At 58.6% G+C, this 14,811-nt stretch overlaps 2 protein-coding genes across 4 annotated transcripts in view; both read right to left on the reverse strand.

Annotated features, from left to right (window-relative positions):
• Positions 1 to 543: 543 nt before the first annotated feature.
• NGB (neuroglobin) lies at positions 544 to 5,745 on the reverse strand. Its single transcript, XM_027552517.1, has 4 exons — positions 5,562 to 5,745; positions 4,042 to 4,153; positions 3,316 to 3,435; positions 544 to 1,942 (listed from the first exon to the last, which is right to left on the reverse strand). Exons 1-4 carry the CDS (start codon positions 5,648 to 5,650, stop codon positions 1,808 to 1,810), a joined length of 456 nt encoding a protein of 151 aa, XP_027408318.1. The 5' UTR covers positions 5,651 to 5,745; the 3' UTR covers positions 544 to 1,807.
• A 6,282-nt stretch (positions 5,746 to 12,027) lies between these two features.
• POMT2 (protein O-mannosyltransferase 2) overlaps positions 12,028 to 14,811 on the reverse strand; it is a 44,878-nt gene continuing 42,094 nt past the window's right edge. For 2 of the 3 annotated variants that reach the window (XM_027552519.1, XM_027552518.1), the window contains 5 exons: positions 14,718 to 14,777; positions 14,523 to 14,628; positions 13,568 to 13,708; positions 13,309 to 13,423; positions 12,028 to 12,437 (listed from right to left, as the gene is read on the reverse strand). In XM_027552519.1, the coding sequence (XP_027408320.1) occupies positions 12,137 to 12,437; positions 13,309 to 13,423; positions 13,568 to 13,708; positions 14,523 to 14,628; positions 14,718 to 14,777 (723 nt within the window). In that variant the 3' untranslated portion in view covers positions 12,028 to 12,136. Of the gene's footprint in view, positions 12,476 to 13,308; positions 13,424 to 13,567; positions 13,709 to 14,522; positions 14,629 to 14,717; positions 14,778 to 14,811 lie in introns of all 3 variants that reach the window. The other variant, XM_027552520.1, reaches the window with a different exon arrangement.

Below are 14,811 nucleotides of genomic sequence, written 5' to 3' on the forward strand. Positions count from 1 at the left end.
TTTGTCTCTTTCCTAGAAAATTAAAATGAATGAGCCCCTGCACTACATTCAGGGGAAGCGCTTGGATGCTGCAAGGCACTTCTAATTAGGGGGTGCTGTCCTGCAAGCAGTGATCCAGGACTCAGGCTCCTTCCACCTTGTGAGTCTGCCATGTTCAAGGCATGGCCCTCAAGGTCACTGAGATCTGCATCAAGATGACTGGAGGATGACAGAGCACAGAGGAGCAGGCAGGAGTTTGGGGGGACCAGGTCTGGAAGTGGTACACATGTCCACACATTCCATTGGCCTGAACTCAGTAGCATAGCTCACCTAAATGCAAGGGACACTGGGAAATGTAATCAGGCTGTGTGCCCTGCCAGCCAGTTTCCACCACAGACCCCTTGCTCCATCTCAGCCACTGGTTTCCCCACACCCCTCCCTTCTTTTCCACCCACTCTGGCCTTGATCCTCCTGACCCCGACCTCCCACATTACCTTCCATCCACCACCCTGCAGCTTCATCTGGACACAAGCCAATGCCAAAGAAAAGACCAGTCCCAGAGGGTCAGAGAGGCACACAGAACAGGTTTATTTCTCGTGAGTTTATATAACCACGGCACTCAGCAAAAGATAAAAGTGGAGACAGTTCAGAGCGTGGGAAGGGGGACTCTCCTGCTGTTGTCCATCAACCCTGCTAAGTACAGGCACACGTGTGTGCATGCTGTCGCTTCAGTAGTGTCCGACTCTTTGAGATCCGATGGACCATAACCCACCAGGCTCCTCTGTCCATGGGGATTCTCCAGGCAAGAATACTGGAGTGGGTTGCCATGCCCTCCTCCAGGGGATCTTCCCGACCCAGGGATCAAACCTGCATCTCTTACATCTCCTGCACTGGCAGGTAGGCTCTTTACCACTAGCGCCACCTGGGAAGCCCAGGTACAGGCACACAGCAGGTATTAAATATAGGAGCCCTGGACCTGCTGTCGGTGTGGGCAGAGGCAGAAAGGGGTGGGGGTGGGTGGGGGATAAGCCTCAGGCTCTGCAGGAGTCAGGGCTGGGGAACAGACTCAGGTCTCTCGAGAAGGAAGCCCCCAGCTTCCTGGCCCTTCCCTAGCCCACCCACCCTGGCTGGATAGCTGCTTCCTACAGAGATACAGGGGAGTTCCCACCTGACACGAGAAAAGAAAAACTACTTTATCGGGGGGCATCTGAGAGGTTGCTCCCCACTGAGACCTGGAGGGGCCCCGTCACAGAGCCAGCTGGTCTCCCGGCCACCTGCTCCGGCTGCCTGGGATTCTGCCACGAAGGCCAGAGCTGTCCCGCGCCTCTCTCCTTGTGCAAAGCAAACACACTGCTGGGAGAGAAACGTGCTGAGGGCAGGAGAGCTGGAAACGTGCTCGAAGCTCAGCCAGCCCACTGCCTGCCTCAGCCCAGGCTCACCCGGGCAGGGAGGAGGATGGGAGCGCCCACCCCTCAAAGCCCCGTGCCTCCCCCCACTCTCCCTGGGCCCCATGCCACCTCTGCCGCCAAAACACTGCTCCTCCTCCTGGAGGAGGGTGGGGGGGCCAGAGGGGAAGGCTGGGCTGGCAGAGAGGAAGCTAGGGGAAACTCGAGGAAATCGGAAAGGAAAAGCCACCCCACCTGCGATTGGGGGTGAGCAGGACTGAGGCCCAGCCCTGCTCCATCACCTCCCTGGCACAGCCAAGGGGACAAGGACCACAAGGCAGGGAGGCCTAGGGGAGCCTGGGCTACAATGGACACAGACCAACAGACAGACACAGACAGGCGGGGGCGTCCACCAGGTGGAAACCGCTGGGCAGCGCCGCCTCTTACTCGCCACCCCAGCCCCGACTCATGGCCTGCACCACGGCCCCGTAGAGCTGGCTCCAGGCAGCCCGAGTGGCGGGTGTGAAGGCAGGGCCCAGGCACTTCTCCAGCATGTAGAGCAGGGATTCACCCACCGTCTGCAGAGGCAAGGGGGACACTTGTCATTTCTAGGTGCAGGGAGGCATGCCCCCATTCCACAGTTGAGAAAACAGGCTGCGGGCTGGAAAGGACTCCTGGGCTTTTTGGCTCTCCTGCACGGGGTCCATGCTTCCTGAGCAGGATTCTGCCCCCCAGTCCCTGGGTGCCACTTAAAGGTGAGGCTTTAAAGCGAACGAAGCATTTCGCTCCACTCCCAGCCTCACGACTACCCCATGAGTGGGGGGTGAGGGGTTGCCTGGCACTTCCAGCTCACACCAAGCAAAGTCACTGTCCCTCCTGTTTCCTTCTCTGCAAGACAGCAGTCATGAGGTTAAGAGCACAGGCTCTGCCATCCTGAGTTCACTTTCTGACTCTAGTGCTTGAGAGCTGTGTGACCTTGAGCAAGTTAGGTAACCTCTCTGAGCCTCAGTTGCTTCATGAGTGAAACTTTCAACTCATCAGATTGTTGGAATGATTAAGAGATCATCTACTAAAAGCTCTTGGCACAGCATCTATACCCAGTAAGTCTTCAGCAATAATAATGGCTCTCATTTTTTAATTATTAATTATAAAATACAGTGTATTTATTCCACAAATATTTCCTGAATACACACTAAAGGCCAGACGCTGTACTAGTGCTGGGGATGGAGAGAATGACAAGACAAACTCAGTCCCTTCCTCAAGGTGCTTACATCTGACAAGGTGATTGGACCATGCGGTGGGCCATCAGGTGAGTGGTCCCCTGTGAGGGGGCCCTCAAGGGTTCACGCCCTTGACACGGGGCTCATCCATGTGACTGGCTTTGGCCAGTGGGGCATTAGTGAGTGATACAAGCAGAGGCTGGCTTGTCCTCTTAGAATACTCCCTCCTGGAGCTCAGCAGCTACTCTGGAATGAAGCTCAGCTCCACTACCGAATGATCAGGGGCCACAGGGAGAGAGATCCCAAAGGATGACAGGCCATCTTGGACACTGCAGCCCCAGCTGAGCTCCCAACTGAATGCAGTGCACACGTGACTCCAGCCACAGCACGTGGGACGGAAGAACCGCTCAACTGAGCCCAGGGAAATCAGAAGTCATTGTTTTAAGCCAGTTTGGTTCTGGGATGGTTTTATGCATGCCGATATAAAACTGAGCAGCAATCCCAGAGGCTCCTTCACTTTCTATGGGTTCTAAGAGAAACCACACCAGAGAAGAAAAATTGGAGGCTCAGAGAGGTCAAGGCAGTGCCAGGGTCACACAGCAAATACCTAACAATGCAGTCACCTGAAGGTTTAGGAGAGGGAGAGATGAACAGGTGGACAGGAGGGGCCTGGGAGAGAGTGGTGGCCTCAGGCCAGGAGCTTTGGAGAGAGAAAGGGCCCCTTTACCCACCGAGAAGGAGCTGAGCTTCACGCCCACTGCCCGGTGCTTCCGGCCCAGGCCGGCCAGGTACTCCTCCAGGGAGGACAGGTCCTCCACATTGGTCACCGCAGCATCGATCACCAGCATCACCTGCCAAAGTCAAGGTCGCGGTGAAACGGAGATCAGAGCAACTCCTTGCCCCTGCTCATAATCAGTGCCGAACATGGGGGTCCCAACCAGAAGGAAGAGAAGACCCTTGTTTATCTGGGATCAGAGACAAAAGGCAGCCTGTGTCTGTCTACAGCAGGCGTTCAGCATATGGTAGCCAGACTACTAATGTTAGGCCATGAAGGAAGCTGGCTTCTGCTGAGGGGCTCAAAGCCCTAGACACACCTATTGGACAGTATTATCCTCCTGGGACAGGGGAACGCTGAGGCCCTGTAAGAGCCACCAGCCTCTAAGAAAACCCCAGCTTGGTTTTTACAGGGAAATGGTCCCTGATGGATCAGCACTACCACCACCTACAGGAGCCAAGGGACGAGTCTGAGGGCAAAGGGCTGAGCTGGGAGCAGCTGGCTGACTGGGTGCCCCAACTCTGCCCAGTTCAGCACAGAGGGAAAGCGGCAGATGCCTTCGACAGGAGGGAGCAGGAGAAGGGGCACAGCCCAGGGCTGGGTCAGGATGCCAAAGGAATTCTCCCACCCCCGGTTCTCTCTCTCCTGTTCTCCCCCAGGAAGGCCCTCTACCTCCCCTCACCTTCCTGATGTGGTCCAGGAACTCGGGGGAAGACAGGCAGTCCTCTGGGCTGGAGAACTGGCGGCAGTTGTACTGGAAGAGGGGCAGCAGGTCTGGCTCCAGGTCAAACAGCCTGCGCGGGGAGGCCCGGTGTCAGCCCTGGGGGGGTCGCCCCTCCAGGCTCCATGGGCCCTGGCTGCCCTGCAGCAGGGGAAGGTGCGCAGAGCCTGGGGTGTAAACTCCAGCTCACCCTCAGCCTGGCACGCATCGCTTGGCCAGCTTTGCCGCTGGCCCCTCTTACCTCTTCCGCATCATGGAAAACACATGTTCCCCAGGCCTCATAGGGAAGCCCCTCCCATAAACCGTGGAGGGGTGTGGGCTGGGACAGGCAGGGGTCCTCAAACAGGAAGCCCGGAGTCCTTGGTGGGGACTCCCCCTCCCGCCGTCTGTCTCCTTCTCCTCCCCTCTCTCCCATTCTTGGATCAGAACCCCCCAGTCCCATCCTGTCCAAAGGCGCTTGGCCCAGCAACGATAATAATTAGTATTCAGAAGCCCTAACACTTTCTGAGCATTGAGTACCTTGCACGTGGTTTACGCAGGTATCCCCTCACAATCCTAAACAGTGGGTGTAACTGTTACCCAATATTATAGAGGAGGAAACAGAAGCCCAGAGAGGTTGATCATTTGTCTCAAGCCACACAGCTTGGGAGCAGCATGGCCAGAGGGTGCCTGAGAAAAGAGTGGGTTTGGGGAAAGCTGGAGGCCCAAGTATAAGCTCTCCTCCGTATCTGGGAGGGAGACTGTAAATTTAGTCCCTTTTTGTTTGCAAGGGGGAGGCTTTACAAAAACCTCTTCAGAAGTTCTGGGCTGGCTTAAAGGAGCCAAGGCTCTTGAAAAACCATGGTGAGGGGGCATGTCTTCTTGGTGAGGGCAGAGGGGCTACCTAGACACCCTCAAGCTGAGGTTAAAGGCAGCCTCCCCTCCCCTCTGGGGTCTGCACACTCCCTCACCCCTCTGGGGTGGTGAGAATTGAGCATCTGTCCTCCCTTCCCTGTAGGGTCTCAGGTCCTAGCCTGGCATTTCCTCGGAAAGCTTTATCCTGAAGTTGATTACTGGAAGTGCACATTTCCGGGGCCCAGACCCCGTGCCCTGCGGGCCAGGCGCCCAGTACAGTCTTCCCACGCAGGCCCTTGGGACACCTGGGTTTCTCTCCGTAGGGACAGCGGTGGGCACCCCTGCAGTCATCTCCCAGGGAAAGAACACTCAGGAGGCACACGGCCGGGGAGGGGCCGCAGCGCGGGGCCCAGAGTATAGGGAGATGGGCGGCGGGAGAGGACCCTGGCCGGCGCCCAGAGAGCTCCGCTGGGAGCGGGGTGTGCGCGCTCGCCAAGACGTGCCGCGGCCGCCGCGGGAAGAGCCGCAGGGGCTGCGCCACTAGTCGCCGCGCCCCGCTCCTCCGGCGCCGGCTCGGCCGCCTCCGACTCATTCCTGGAGAGGCACCCCGCTCCCCGCACCCCCGGGGACGCTCGGGCCGCCCTCACCTGGCGAACAGGACGGTGCCATGCTCCAGCGGGCTGCGGCTCACCTCCCGCCAGCTCTGCCGTATCAGCTCGGGCTCCGGGAGCTCCATGCTCGCCCCGGGGATGCGGGGCGCAGGGCTGGGACCCTCGGGGCGCGGGCACCGTCACCGCACGTGCCGCGCCATCTCCGCGGCGACGCGGCCAGTCGGCGCCTCGGCCACTCGGCGCCTCCTATGGTCCCCGCGCCTCGGCCGGGGCGCCGGGGGCGCGGGGCGGGGGCGGGGGGGGAGTGTGTGGGGTGGGGCGCGGATGGTCCAGCCACCGTTCCTTCCCCGCCCAGGTGGAGGCGCCCCCGCCGGCCCGGCGCTTCCAGGTACCCCCGCTCCCGGCCGCTATGCCTTGCGCCCCGCCCCGCGCCGCCCGCCTGGGGCTCTTTAAAGCCGCCGCGGCCCCCGCCCCTCTCCGTCCGGATAGACGCGCATCTCCGGGCGACCGACTCTGGCCGCGGACTTGGCGGCTTGGGAAAGGACAGGGCTTCAGAGCTTCACGGGAATCGCCGAGCCTCTGGGGAGCTCGGTTTCTCATCCGGTGACAATTTTACCACTTACTAGTTAGGGCAAGGAGAAGGAAATGGCAACCCACTCCAGTATTCTTGCCTAGAGAATCCCGTGGACAGAGGAGCCTGATGGGCTGCCGTCTATGGGGTCGCACAGAGTCGGACACGACTGAAGCGACTTAGCAGCAGCAGCAGCAGTTAGGGCAGGGAGCTGGAGCTGCTGGCCTCTCCGCTACCCCACGCAAACGCTGCCTGGAGGCATCCGGCCCCTGGCACCAGGTCTCCTTCGCATCCGACCCCTGGCATCAGGTCTCCTTCCTGCAGCCCCGAGGTGGGGGTGGAAGAAGGCCAGGGCGCTTGCCTGTGTGACAAGGCAGAGCCGGGCGAGGGCCGCGAAGGGTTGGGCAGGGTCTGCCCTAGCTCTGGTTACTGACTGAAGCACCCCGGCACACTCGGGGGCCACCAGGGCGCTCAGCTTTAGGCACAGGGCAAAGACCACCGCCGTGTCCAGCCAGGCCTGCGTTTTCTTGAGGCTTCCATCCTTAGAAATCTGTCAGCTCCGGTTCTAACCCCAGCTCTGCTTGGCCAGGGGTGGGGTCTCAGGTGCAGCAATGGTGAGCACTCCAGTGCCTGGACAACTGAGAGGGTTCAGCAAGAACCTTCTACTATTCAGCGATTTTTTAATAGACTTTCGTACACGTTTAAATAGAAGCACTATTTCTTTCTTTAATTTGAAGTTCATGAAACAGAATCTCCTGAATTTGCCATTCAGGGTGTAAGGTTGGTCACCTGTTAAATAGACCTGAACCTTTCTCTTTCAAGCCTGCAAGTGCCATGGGCCCCAGCCCAGGCCTAGTGGTCCCTGTTTTAAAGAACAAGATCCTCACTTATCTTTCATTATGTCCTCTCCAAGCCTATCCACCGGCAGTCTGCCCGCCTCTTTTTTCCAGTTTCCTCGGTGGTGTGGTAAGGGGGGTGGAGTGGGGTTTCCAGGAGCCTCTCAGCCCACCTCCTTTGGTCCGTGGGTACAAGGTGGGTGTACCCTTCAGGCATGAACTGGCTGAGGCTCCATGCTAAACCCTCTGCTAGGCATGAAGTATGGAATCCTTGCCCTCTAGAGCATCTGCTGGCCAACCCTGTGCTAGGCATGAAGTATGGAATCCTTTGAGGGCCTCAGCAGCACTCTTCTTGCTCCCAGGCAAACTTGGCAAAACCATCTCTCTTCTCTCCCTCTTCCAGGGATGCGGGACTTGGGAGCACACCTTATTTCTCTCTTCCCCATCCCTCCTCACATCTTGGGGGTCTCTGGGCTGGAGCAGGGGAGCAAAGCTGCAAGGCAGCTGGCGTGTGTCCTAAGGCGTCCAGGAGATCCCCGAGGGAGAGCACAAAGGGCCTGGGGGCTGAAGGGAGAAAGCTGGGTGCTCGGGGATTAGACTCCCGGGTCGGCGTCCCATGGCCCTGCAGCCAGCTCGGCAGGTCGTGGGGAGGGCCACATGTATCTCTGGGGACCTTTATCTTTCGGTGCCCAGATGCCCAGGGCTCCGTGCAGGCCTGCTGGCTCATCTAAGGCTTCCCATTCCATCCAGTGTGCACTTCCTGGCAACAGTCTACTCTCGGGACGCTGCTTGCCTCTTCTCTCCTTTGGGCAGGGTCTGGAGTCTGACGGGTTAGCGAGCTGATGGCCTTAGCTAGTAAGCGGTGCAGTCAGCACTCGCTCTGCCTTTTTAGAGCCGGGAGGAGGCAGGAGGAGAGAGCTAAGTGCTCTCTAATCTCCGCTCCCCTGAGCGAAAAGGCCCAGGAACCTGCCTGAGCCTTGCGGTCTGGGTGGTGTATTCCAATCAGGAGACACAGGGGTGGACTCCACATTTGAGAGGCTGGGGAAAAGTCACAAAAGCCCCACTCCCGGCATCTGCCCACAGACTTGGGCATGAGGTTCTAATTGAGGAGAGGCCAGTGTTGTAGGGCCAGTGTTGTCACGGAGGCTGCTTTATCACCAACGATAAAGAGCTAACACGTTCTGAGATCCATGTCGATACTATGCAAGGGACTTTGAGTCATTACCTTTCTTCATTCTCATAGTAACTCTGTCAAGTAGATCCTGTTTATTTTGCCCTTGTATTACTGTTGAGGAAATGGAGGCAACGAGGTTAAGTAACTGGCTCGTAAGTGGGGGGGCCAGTATTTGACCTCAAGGCTGACCCTGGCCCCTCCTCCAAACCTCTGTGCTCCACTGTCTCCGTCACTTTAATGGACTGTGAGCAAGAGCTGCATCCATAGTTCCGACCAAGGCAAGGTCACCGGGTCTGGGTCAAAAGGGTGCTGGAGCTGGCTCTTAGATGGCTCGGGAGAGCCAACTGGGTTAGTCTTTCCAGTTTCTCAGTGACATCAATCAAGTTAGTGGCCTGGAAGAGGCCATGGTGGAGCATCTGCACCATGAGACTGGACAGATGCTACAGATCAAGGCTTTTTCCATCCCAGAAGACCACTGGTCTAGCTGCACCAGCAAACACCGGGCCCTGGACGAGCTGTCGGTGCTTTAGGCAGCAGGTGCGAAGGAACATGCTAATCTGAGGCTATGCCTTCTCCCCAGGGGATCCAGGCTGTCCTGGGCAGGTGCTTCTAGTCCCAGCACCAGGCTGCAGAAGCAGAAAAAGCCCAACTCAGTGCCGAGGCCCTGCTGCTGCTGCTGAGTGCTCAGTCGTGTCTGTCTCTTTTCAACCCACCAGGCTCCTCTGTCCGTGGGAATTTTCCAGGCAAGGATACTACAGTGGGTTTGCCATTCCCTTCTCCAGGGGACAGAGAAGGCGATGGCACCCCACTCCAGTACTCTTACTTGGAAAACCCCATGGACGGAGGAGCCTGGTAGGCTGCAATCCACGCGATCGGTAAGAGTCAGACGGACTGAGCGACTTCACTTTCACTTTTCACTTTCATGCATTGGAGAAGGAAACGGCAACCCACTCCAGTGTTCTTGCCTGGAGAATCCCAGGGACGGGGGAGCCTGGTGGGCTGCCGTCTATGGGTTGCACAGAGTCGGACACGACTGAAGTGACTTAGCATCTCCAGGGGTATCTCCCCAACCCAGGGATTGAACCCGGGTCTCTCACATCTGCTGCACTGGCGGGAGGACTCTTTACCACTATCGCCACCTGGGAAACCCAGCCTTGGCTCTACTGTTGACTGCTCGTGGCACCTCGGCTAAGGAATGGAATCCCTCCTGGGTGGAACGGGGACAAAAACGCTGTGACTTCACTGGGCCTTTATGAGGACTCGGGTGTCACAGACGTGTTGGGAGGTGGTAAACCGAGCTGTGCCAGGAAGGTTTTGGTCCTTTCCTAGCCTGCTTGTCCTTGACAGTTCTACCCCCCGAGGGGCTGCAGGATTCCCTCCTCTTCCCTCCAGCTCCTCTTGGTCCTAAGCAGGAGGGGGGCGTGGTCAGGGAGCCCCAAAGGCCCCCGGTTTCACAGTACACTGGACTCCTCTCCTCCCTCAGCTACGGTCCAAAACACATCAGCTCTTACCTCCTTCGGACCTTAACGTGACCCCTGATGAGAAAACGCCTGCCAAGACGGGGGCCTCTGGGGAGCAGAATGGACATCAGTGCTGCAGTGCTGGGCCGCTCAGCTGTCTCAAAGTGGACGCTCTCTCTCTCTCTCCTTATATTTGTGTGACGAGGTTACGAGAGGGAAAAATAAGGTCCAGCTTCCTGCTTATTTGGGAATAAGTTTAAATAAATACAAGTAACAACCAACATTACTCAAGTAACCTTATTCATGAGAGGGCCTCAGTGTCTCCTGCTATAGCCGGGTTCACCTGCCCAGCCCAGGGCCTCTGCTGGAGTCAGAATGGCTCAGACTCCAGACACAATGGAACGGTTCTTGCACTCCAAACATTCTTTTCGTTCTGGGAGCCAGAGGGCAAGTCAGATTCAATTAAGTACAACAAGAACAACATGGCATTCAAAATAAGAGCTATTTATTACAAAAGTAAATGGCCTCTGATTATCTGTGGAAAAAAAAATTTTTTTTTAATATAAAATGTGGTTTAAGAAGTTGGCTGGAGGTTGAGCTGGCAAATGTCTCCTTCCTCCACCAGCACGTCTGCGGGACGTGTCACATTCTTCCGGGGGCTGGAGCCCATGTGCAGAGCATGGCTCTGACAGCCCCTTTCCCCAGCATCTTCTAACAACACAATTTGGGTCCTTGGAGCTGTGTTGGCCAAGCGTGCGCCAGCCTGGGCAAAGGAGGGGGTGGGGTGGGCAGACAGCTCTTCTCCCATCTCCGGAGAGCAGTGGAAGAGACCAAGGAAGCTCTTGTCCCCGGGGTGGCCAGATTAGGAGGGCGGCTGGGCAGGAGGCCACCTGAGCGTTTACCCTCCTTGCCCTCACCAGAGTGGCTGCCCCTCTGGCTCCTTCAGGGCACCTCCCTTCCAACGAGTTCCTATTAGGCAGTAAGGCACTGGGAGAAGCAGCCACCACCTCCCAGTTGTCAGCGTGGGGCCACTGGTTTTTGAAACAGTCAAGCCCAGGGTCTCCCGCATTCCATCTCCAGGAGAGCCCACCCAGAGGGCTGCCCCCTGCCCCCAGCTCAGAAGAAAGCAACTTGGTCTGAGCGAGAGAAGTGGGGGGCTGGGGGGCATGGGACAGCAGAGGTTCTCCATCCCTGCTCTCCCTCCCTTCCAGAAACACAATTAAGCAAGCAGCCCAGACTCAGCACCCGGCAGCAGTGCTTCCTGCTAGGGGAAGTCAAAAGGGCTGCAGCCCTGGGAAAGGGAGGTCACGGGGGCCCCAGATCTAATTAACAAACCTGCCTTGCTTTGGATGTGACTGCGTTTCCTCTATTAACTTTAATGATGGTCGGTCTGAGCATCCGAGCATGGCCAGAAGCTTCCCTCCCCACCACCCAGTGGGTAGCACAGCCTGTCCTTGGGACCAATTTCCAGTCTCCGTGGCAACCACCGAGCAAAGCTCGAAAGAGCTCTGACCTTGGCAGAGCTGGTGGGGGCTACAGAGGAGGGAAGATGGAAAGTAGCAAGAGGTTCATCATTAAACCTTGAAGCATTACAGTCCTCTGAGACAAAAAAAAAATACTTTGTCATGCACCAGGAGGACGAAGGCGGGCTGAGGGATTGGCCTTGGGTTAGTTCAGTTCTGGCCCAAGGGTTTTCCTTCTCTCTTTCACCTGGGGAGGAAGTAAAAGGAACAGCTCTGAGCTGCTTGCTTGGGCTTCAAGGTGGTAAAGAGAAGTTCTGATGCATGCCTAGGTGCTCTGGGGCCTTGGGGAAAAGGAGACAGGTGAAACAGTGACCCAGAGGAAGGGGGTGAAACAGAGAGAAAGGAGGGCATCAGCACTGGGGACCAGAGGAGGAGGCATGGGGAAAGCTTAGTGAGTGACAGGAGCACTAGCCCAGAAAGGCCGGGCAACCTGGCCCCGGACACCCCACCGGGAGCTCAGCCCAACCCCTCACGTTCACCCTGGGTGCTAGGAGAGGGGCCGGTGGGAGAGCACGGGTCCCAACCTCACAGCCAGGCTGGATGCAAAAGGAAGGGGATGGGCAGCCACTAGTTGCCCCTGGCTCCCAGGCCCTGAGGACACAGCACCAGGGATGGGGTGCCGTGCCCCTCGCCAACCACACGCCCAGCATTCCCAGACGGCAAGGAGCCGAGGGCTGAGGAGGGCCAGCGGGGCTGCTTTGCACTGGGGCCCGGGCCCCTGAGCACACACTGCGGGCAGGAGGCGGGCCCTCCAGCTTGGGGTGTTTGGCTTAGGGATCTGCTTGTTTGCGGGAAGGAGGGCGGCACAGCCTTGACGATCCTGGCGGCTCCACCCGAGGTAATTCCCCAAGGCGGGGTCAGTGCAGTCAGCCTTCCTGGAGCTGAGAATTTCTGATGAATCTTACAACCCAATCCAGTGAGAAAAAAACACCAGAAAATACTACTGTAGCCCTGGACGATTTCTTAGAGTTTATGATGCTCCACTGTCCACAGCCATGGTCTACACTGCACAGGCACACGGACACACGCACGCTCACACTCATCCACTCATGGGGGACGGGGCTGAGAGGGAAGTTGTTTGTGGCTGAGCAGAGCCAGTGGAGGAGCCTCTGTGAGGAGCAGGGCCACGGTGCTCCCCAGCGGGTTGCGTGCTGGCAGGCAGTGCAAGTCCACAGGCTCTTCGGGCTGCTTCCTCCACGGCTGGAGGGTCCGGGGACTGGCTCCACAGCTGGCCGTCCCCACGAAGGTCCTGGTCTCAGGCTGGAGTCCTCGCAGTGGCCTCAAAAGTCCCACGATTCCAGCCACCTGAGCCCGGCCATCGGACTTCGGGGGTCCTGGGCCAGGGGACCTACCATCCCATAAGCCAGAGGGTGGAAGAGGTAGAAACTGTGGGGGAGAACCCGGGGGGGGGGGGGTGGCAGTTGGCACCCTAGGGCCTCGGCGGAGGCGGGGAGCCCTGAGACCCCTGACGCTCAGCTCCTCAGACCTTCTCTACCTACGGGACCCACCCTGAGGTGTCAGCACGCCTGTGTGACTTCACCACGTGGGGACACCATACTCTGGGACCTTGAAAGAGAGCGACTTAATGACAGTAAGGGAAAAGGACTCTTCTCAAGAGGCCCAGGAGACAGAGCAGTCCAGGGTCTGGTCATTGGCTGTGTGGCCCAGACTCTCTGTTAAAATGTGGATGTGCTCTCAGGTCACAAGTCTCCTATTCCCAGTTCAGGACTTTATGTTGCCCCTGGCCCCTCAAGGCCAGTGATGCTCAACTGCAGATCTGTGAGACTGTGAGATGGGGGAGGGGGCGGCCTGCCAAACAGCATCCTCCCTGCAGTTACTCTGAGCCACACTGCACCCCCTGGCGACCCTCTACCACCTGCCCCCCCTACCCCCCGCTGAGAGCCACGCCAGCTAGGAGCCAGGTAACTGCAGAGGGGTGCTCTCCAACATGAGCCAGAGAGGTGCAGAGCTGGGAGCCGCTGGCTAGAGGTGAGAATGCAGGGCGTTAGTGCATGTTTCTCCACCTGCTGCCCCTTCAGGTCACGTGGAGGGCTTTGGAAACAGTGGCTGACAGGGCCCAAACTGGGCTCAACAAAACCAGAACGAACCTCTGGAGACACAGCCAGGCACCAGTGTGCTTCAACAGGGGCTCAAAAACGCACCCAGGGCTGAGGCCTTGGGGTTGGGGGGTCGGCCATGCAGGTGCAGCGGGCGCTCACCTGTAGGCAGTTCCCAGGAGCAGGCTCAGGATGCCCAGCACGTGCACGCATCTGGCCAGCGGATAGGAGGCCAGGCTCCAGGCACAGAGCCGCAGGAGGGTGTCCCACAGAAGGCCTGGGGAGGAAGGGAAACCCCTCACTGCTCCGTCAGAGGACGTCTTCTGGGGAGGCAGATGGGCTCCCCCAGCACCGCCGCTCCACGGTGGTCTCGTCCGGCCCGCCCACCCTCATCACCCAGGTCCCAGAGGGCAGCGCTGACCTGTGAGCATGCTGGAGAAGAGCATGGCGGGGAAGTAGTGGTGGAAGTAGAGGACCCGGCCCATCAGGAAGAAGGGGAAGTAATGCATCATCCAGCCGAACAGGAGCTGCCCGCCTCCTCGCAGCAGGACCTGGGACAGCCCTGAGCCCCAAGCAGCACAGCCTGGTCAGCCGACAGGGACGGGCATGGAGCCTGCCCCGTGCAGCTCTGCCCCTTCCTCGCCATGTGACTCACAGGAGCCACGTCACCCGAATGGGCCTTCCGTCCCTCACCCCCCAGGGTGAACAACCCTACGGCGGCTGGCAGGAGAAGGAACTGCTTACTCCCTGGCCCGGGAGGCCTGGGCACCCCCAGCAGGGGCGCCCAACCCCAGGAGCAGGCCGCCCGGCCTCCGGCCCCAGCTCCCGCATCTCTGCTGCCACACAGATCTCTGCAGCAAGACGGGGCGGGGGTGCGGGCACAGGAGAGGACGGGGGTTGGGGAGGGGTGGCCTGGGACCATGTCTGCAGACACGGAGCTGCAGAGGCAGCAGAGGACCTGTGTGAACGTCTTGGATGCTGCAGCCCATGGCCTGGGGGCTGCTTTGCTCCTGACTAGAGGACAGGAGAGCAGAAGAGAAAAAATGGGCAGTCGTGCACAGAGTGTAGAGGTCAACAGTGAAGGCTCTGAACGCAGACCACCTGGGTGTGAACCTCAGTTCTGTCACCTACTGGGACAAGGTTCTTAACCTCCTTGTGCCTCGGTTTCCTAATCCATAAACAGGTAATAAACTCTGCTGGGAGGACACAGGGTTTAACACAGCACTAGGCATCTGGTGCTTTGAGCTCTAAAAAGTCACAGAGAAGGGAAGAAAGGGAGGGAAAGGCAGAGGATGGCCCATCAGCAGGCCAGCACTCCCCAAGTGCGGGCACCCTTCGGGCTGCTAGGTGGGCGCAGGGGAGCCCAGGGACCCGACCTTCAACCTCGACAGGCAGATGCGCGCCCCTCTGCACAGCCACAGCAAAGACGCTCGCTGAGAGGACGTAGAGGGCGATGCTCAGCAGGTTCAGCCACCAGACTACCTGCAGGGAGACGGGCACGGGCGGGTGAGAGGAGGCAGCAGCACCCTGCGGCACGCTCAGGGCCCCACCGCAGCACGAGGGGCACTCACCGGGTTGCCCAGCAGATACACTCGGAAGTCGGTGTCATTGGCCCCTGAGAAGCGCAGGCCCTGTGGAGCAAAGGACACAGAGTGGGGACAGGGC

Source organism: Bos indicus x Bos taurus, chromosome 10 (genome assembly GCF_003369695.1).
Source record: "Bos indicus x Bos taurus breed Angus x Brahman F1 hybrid chromosome 10, Bos_hybrid_MaternalHap_v2.0, whole genome shotgun sequence".
Classification (NCBI taxonomy): Eukaryota; Metazoa; Chordata; class Mammalia; order Artiodactyla; family Bovidae; genus Bos; species Bos indicus x Bos taurus.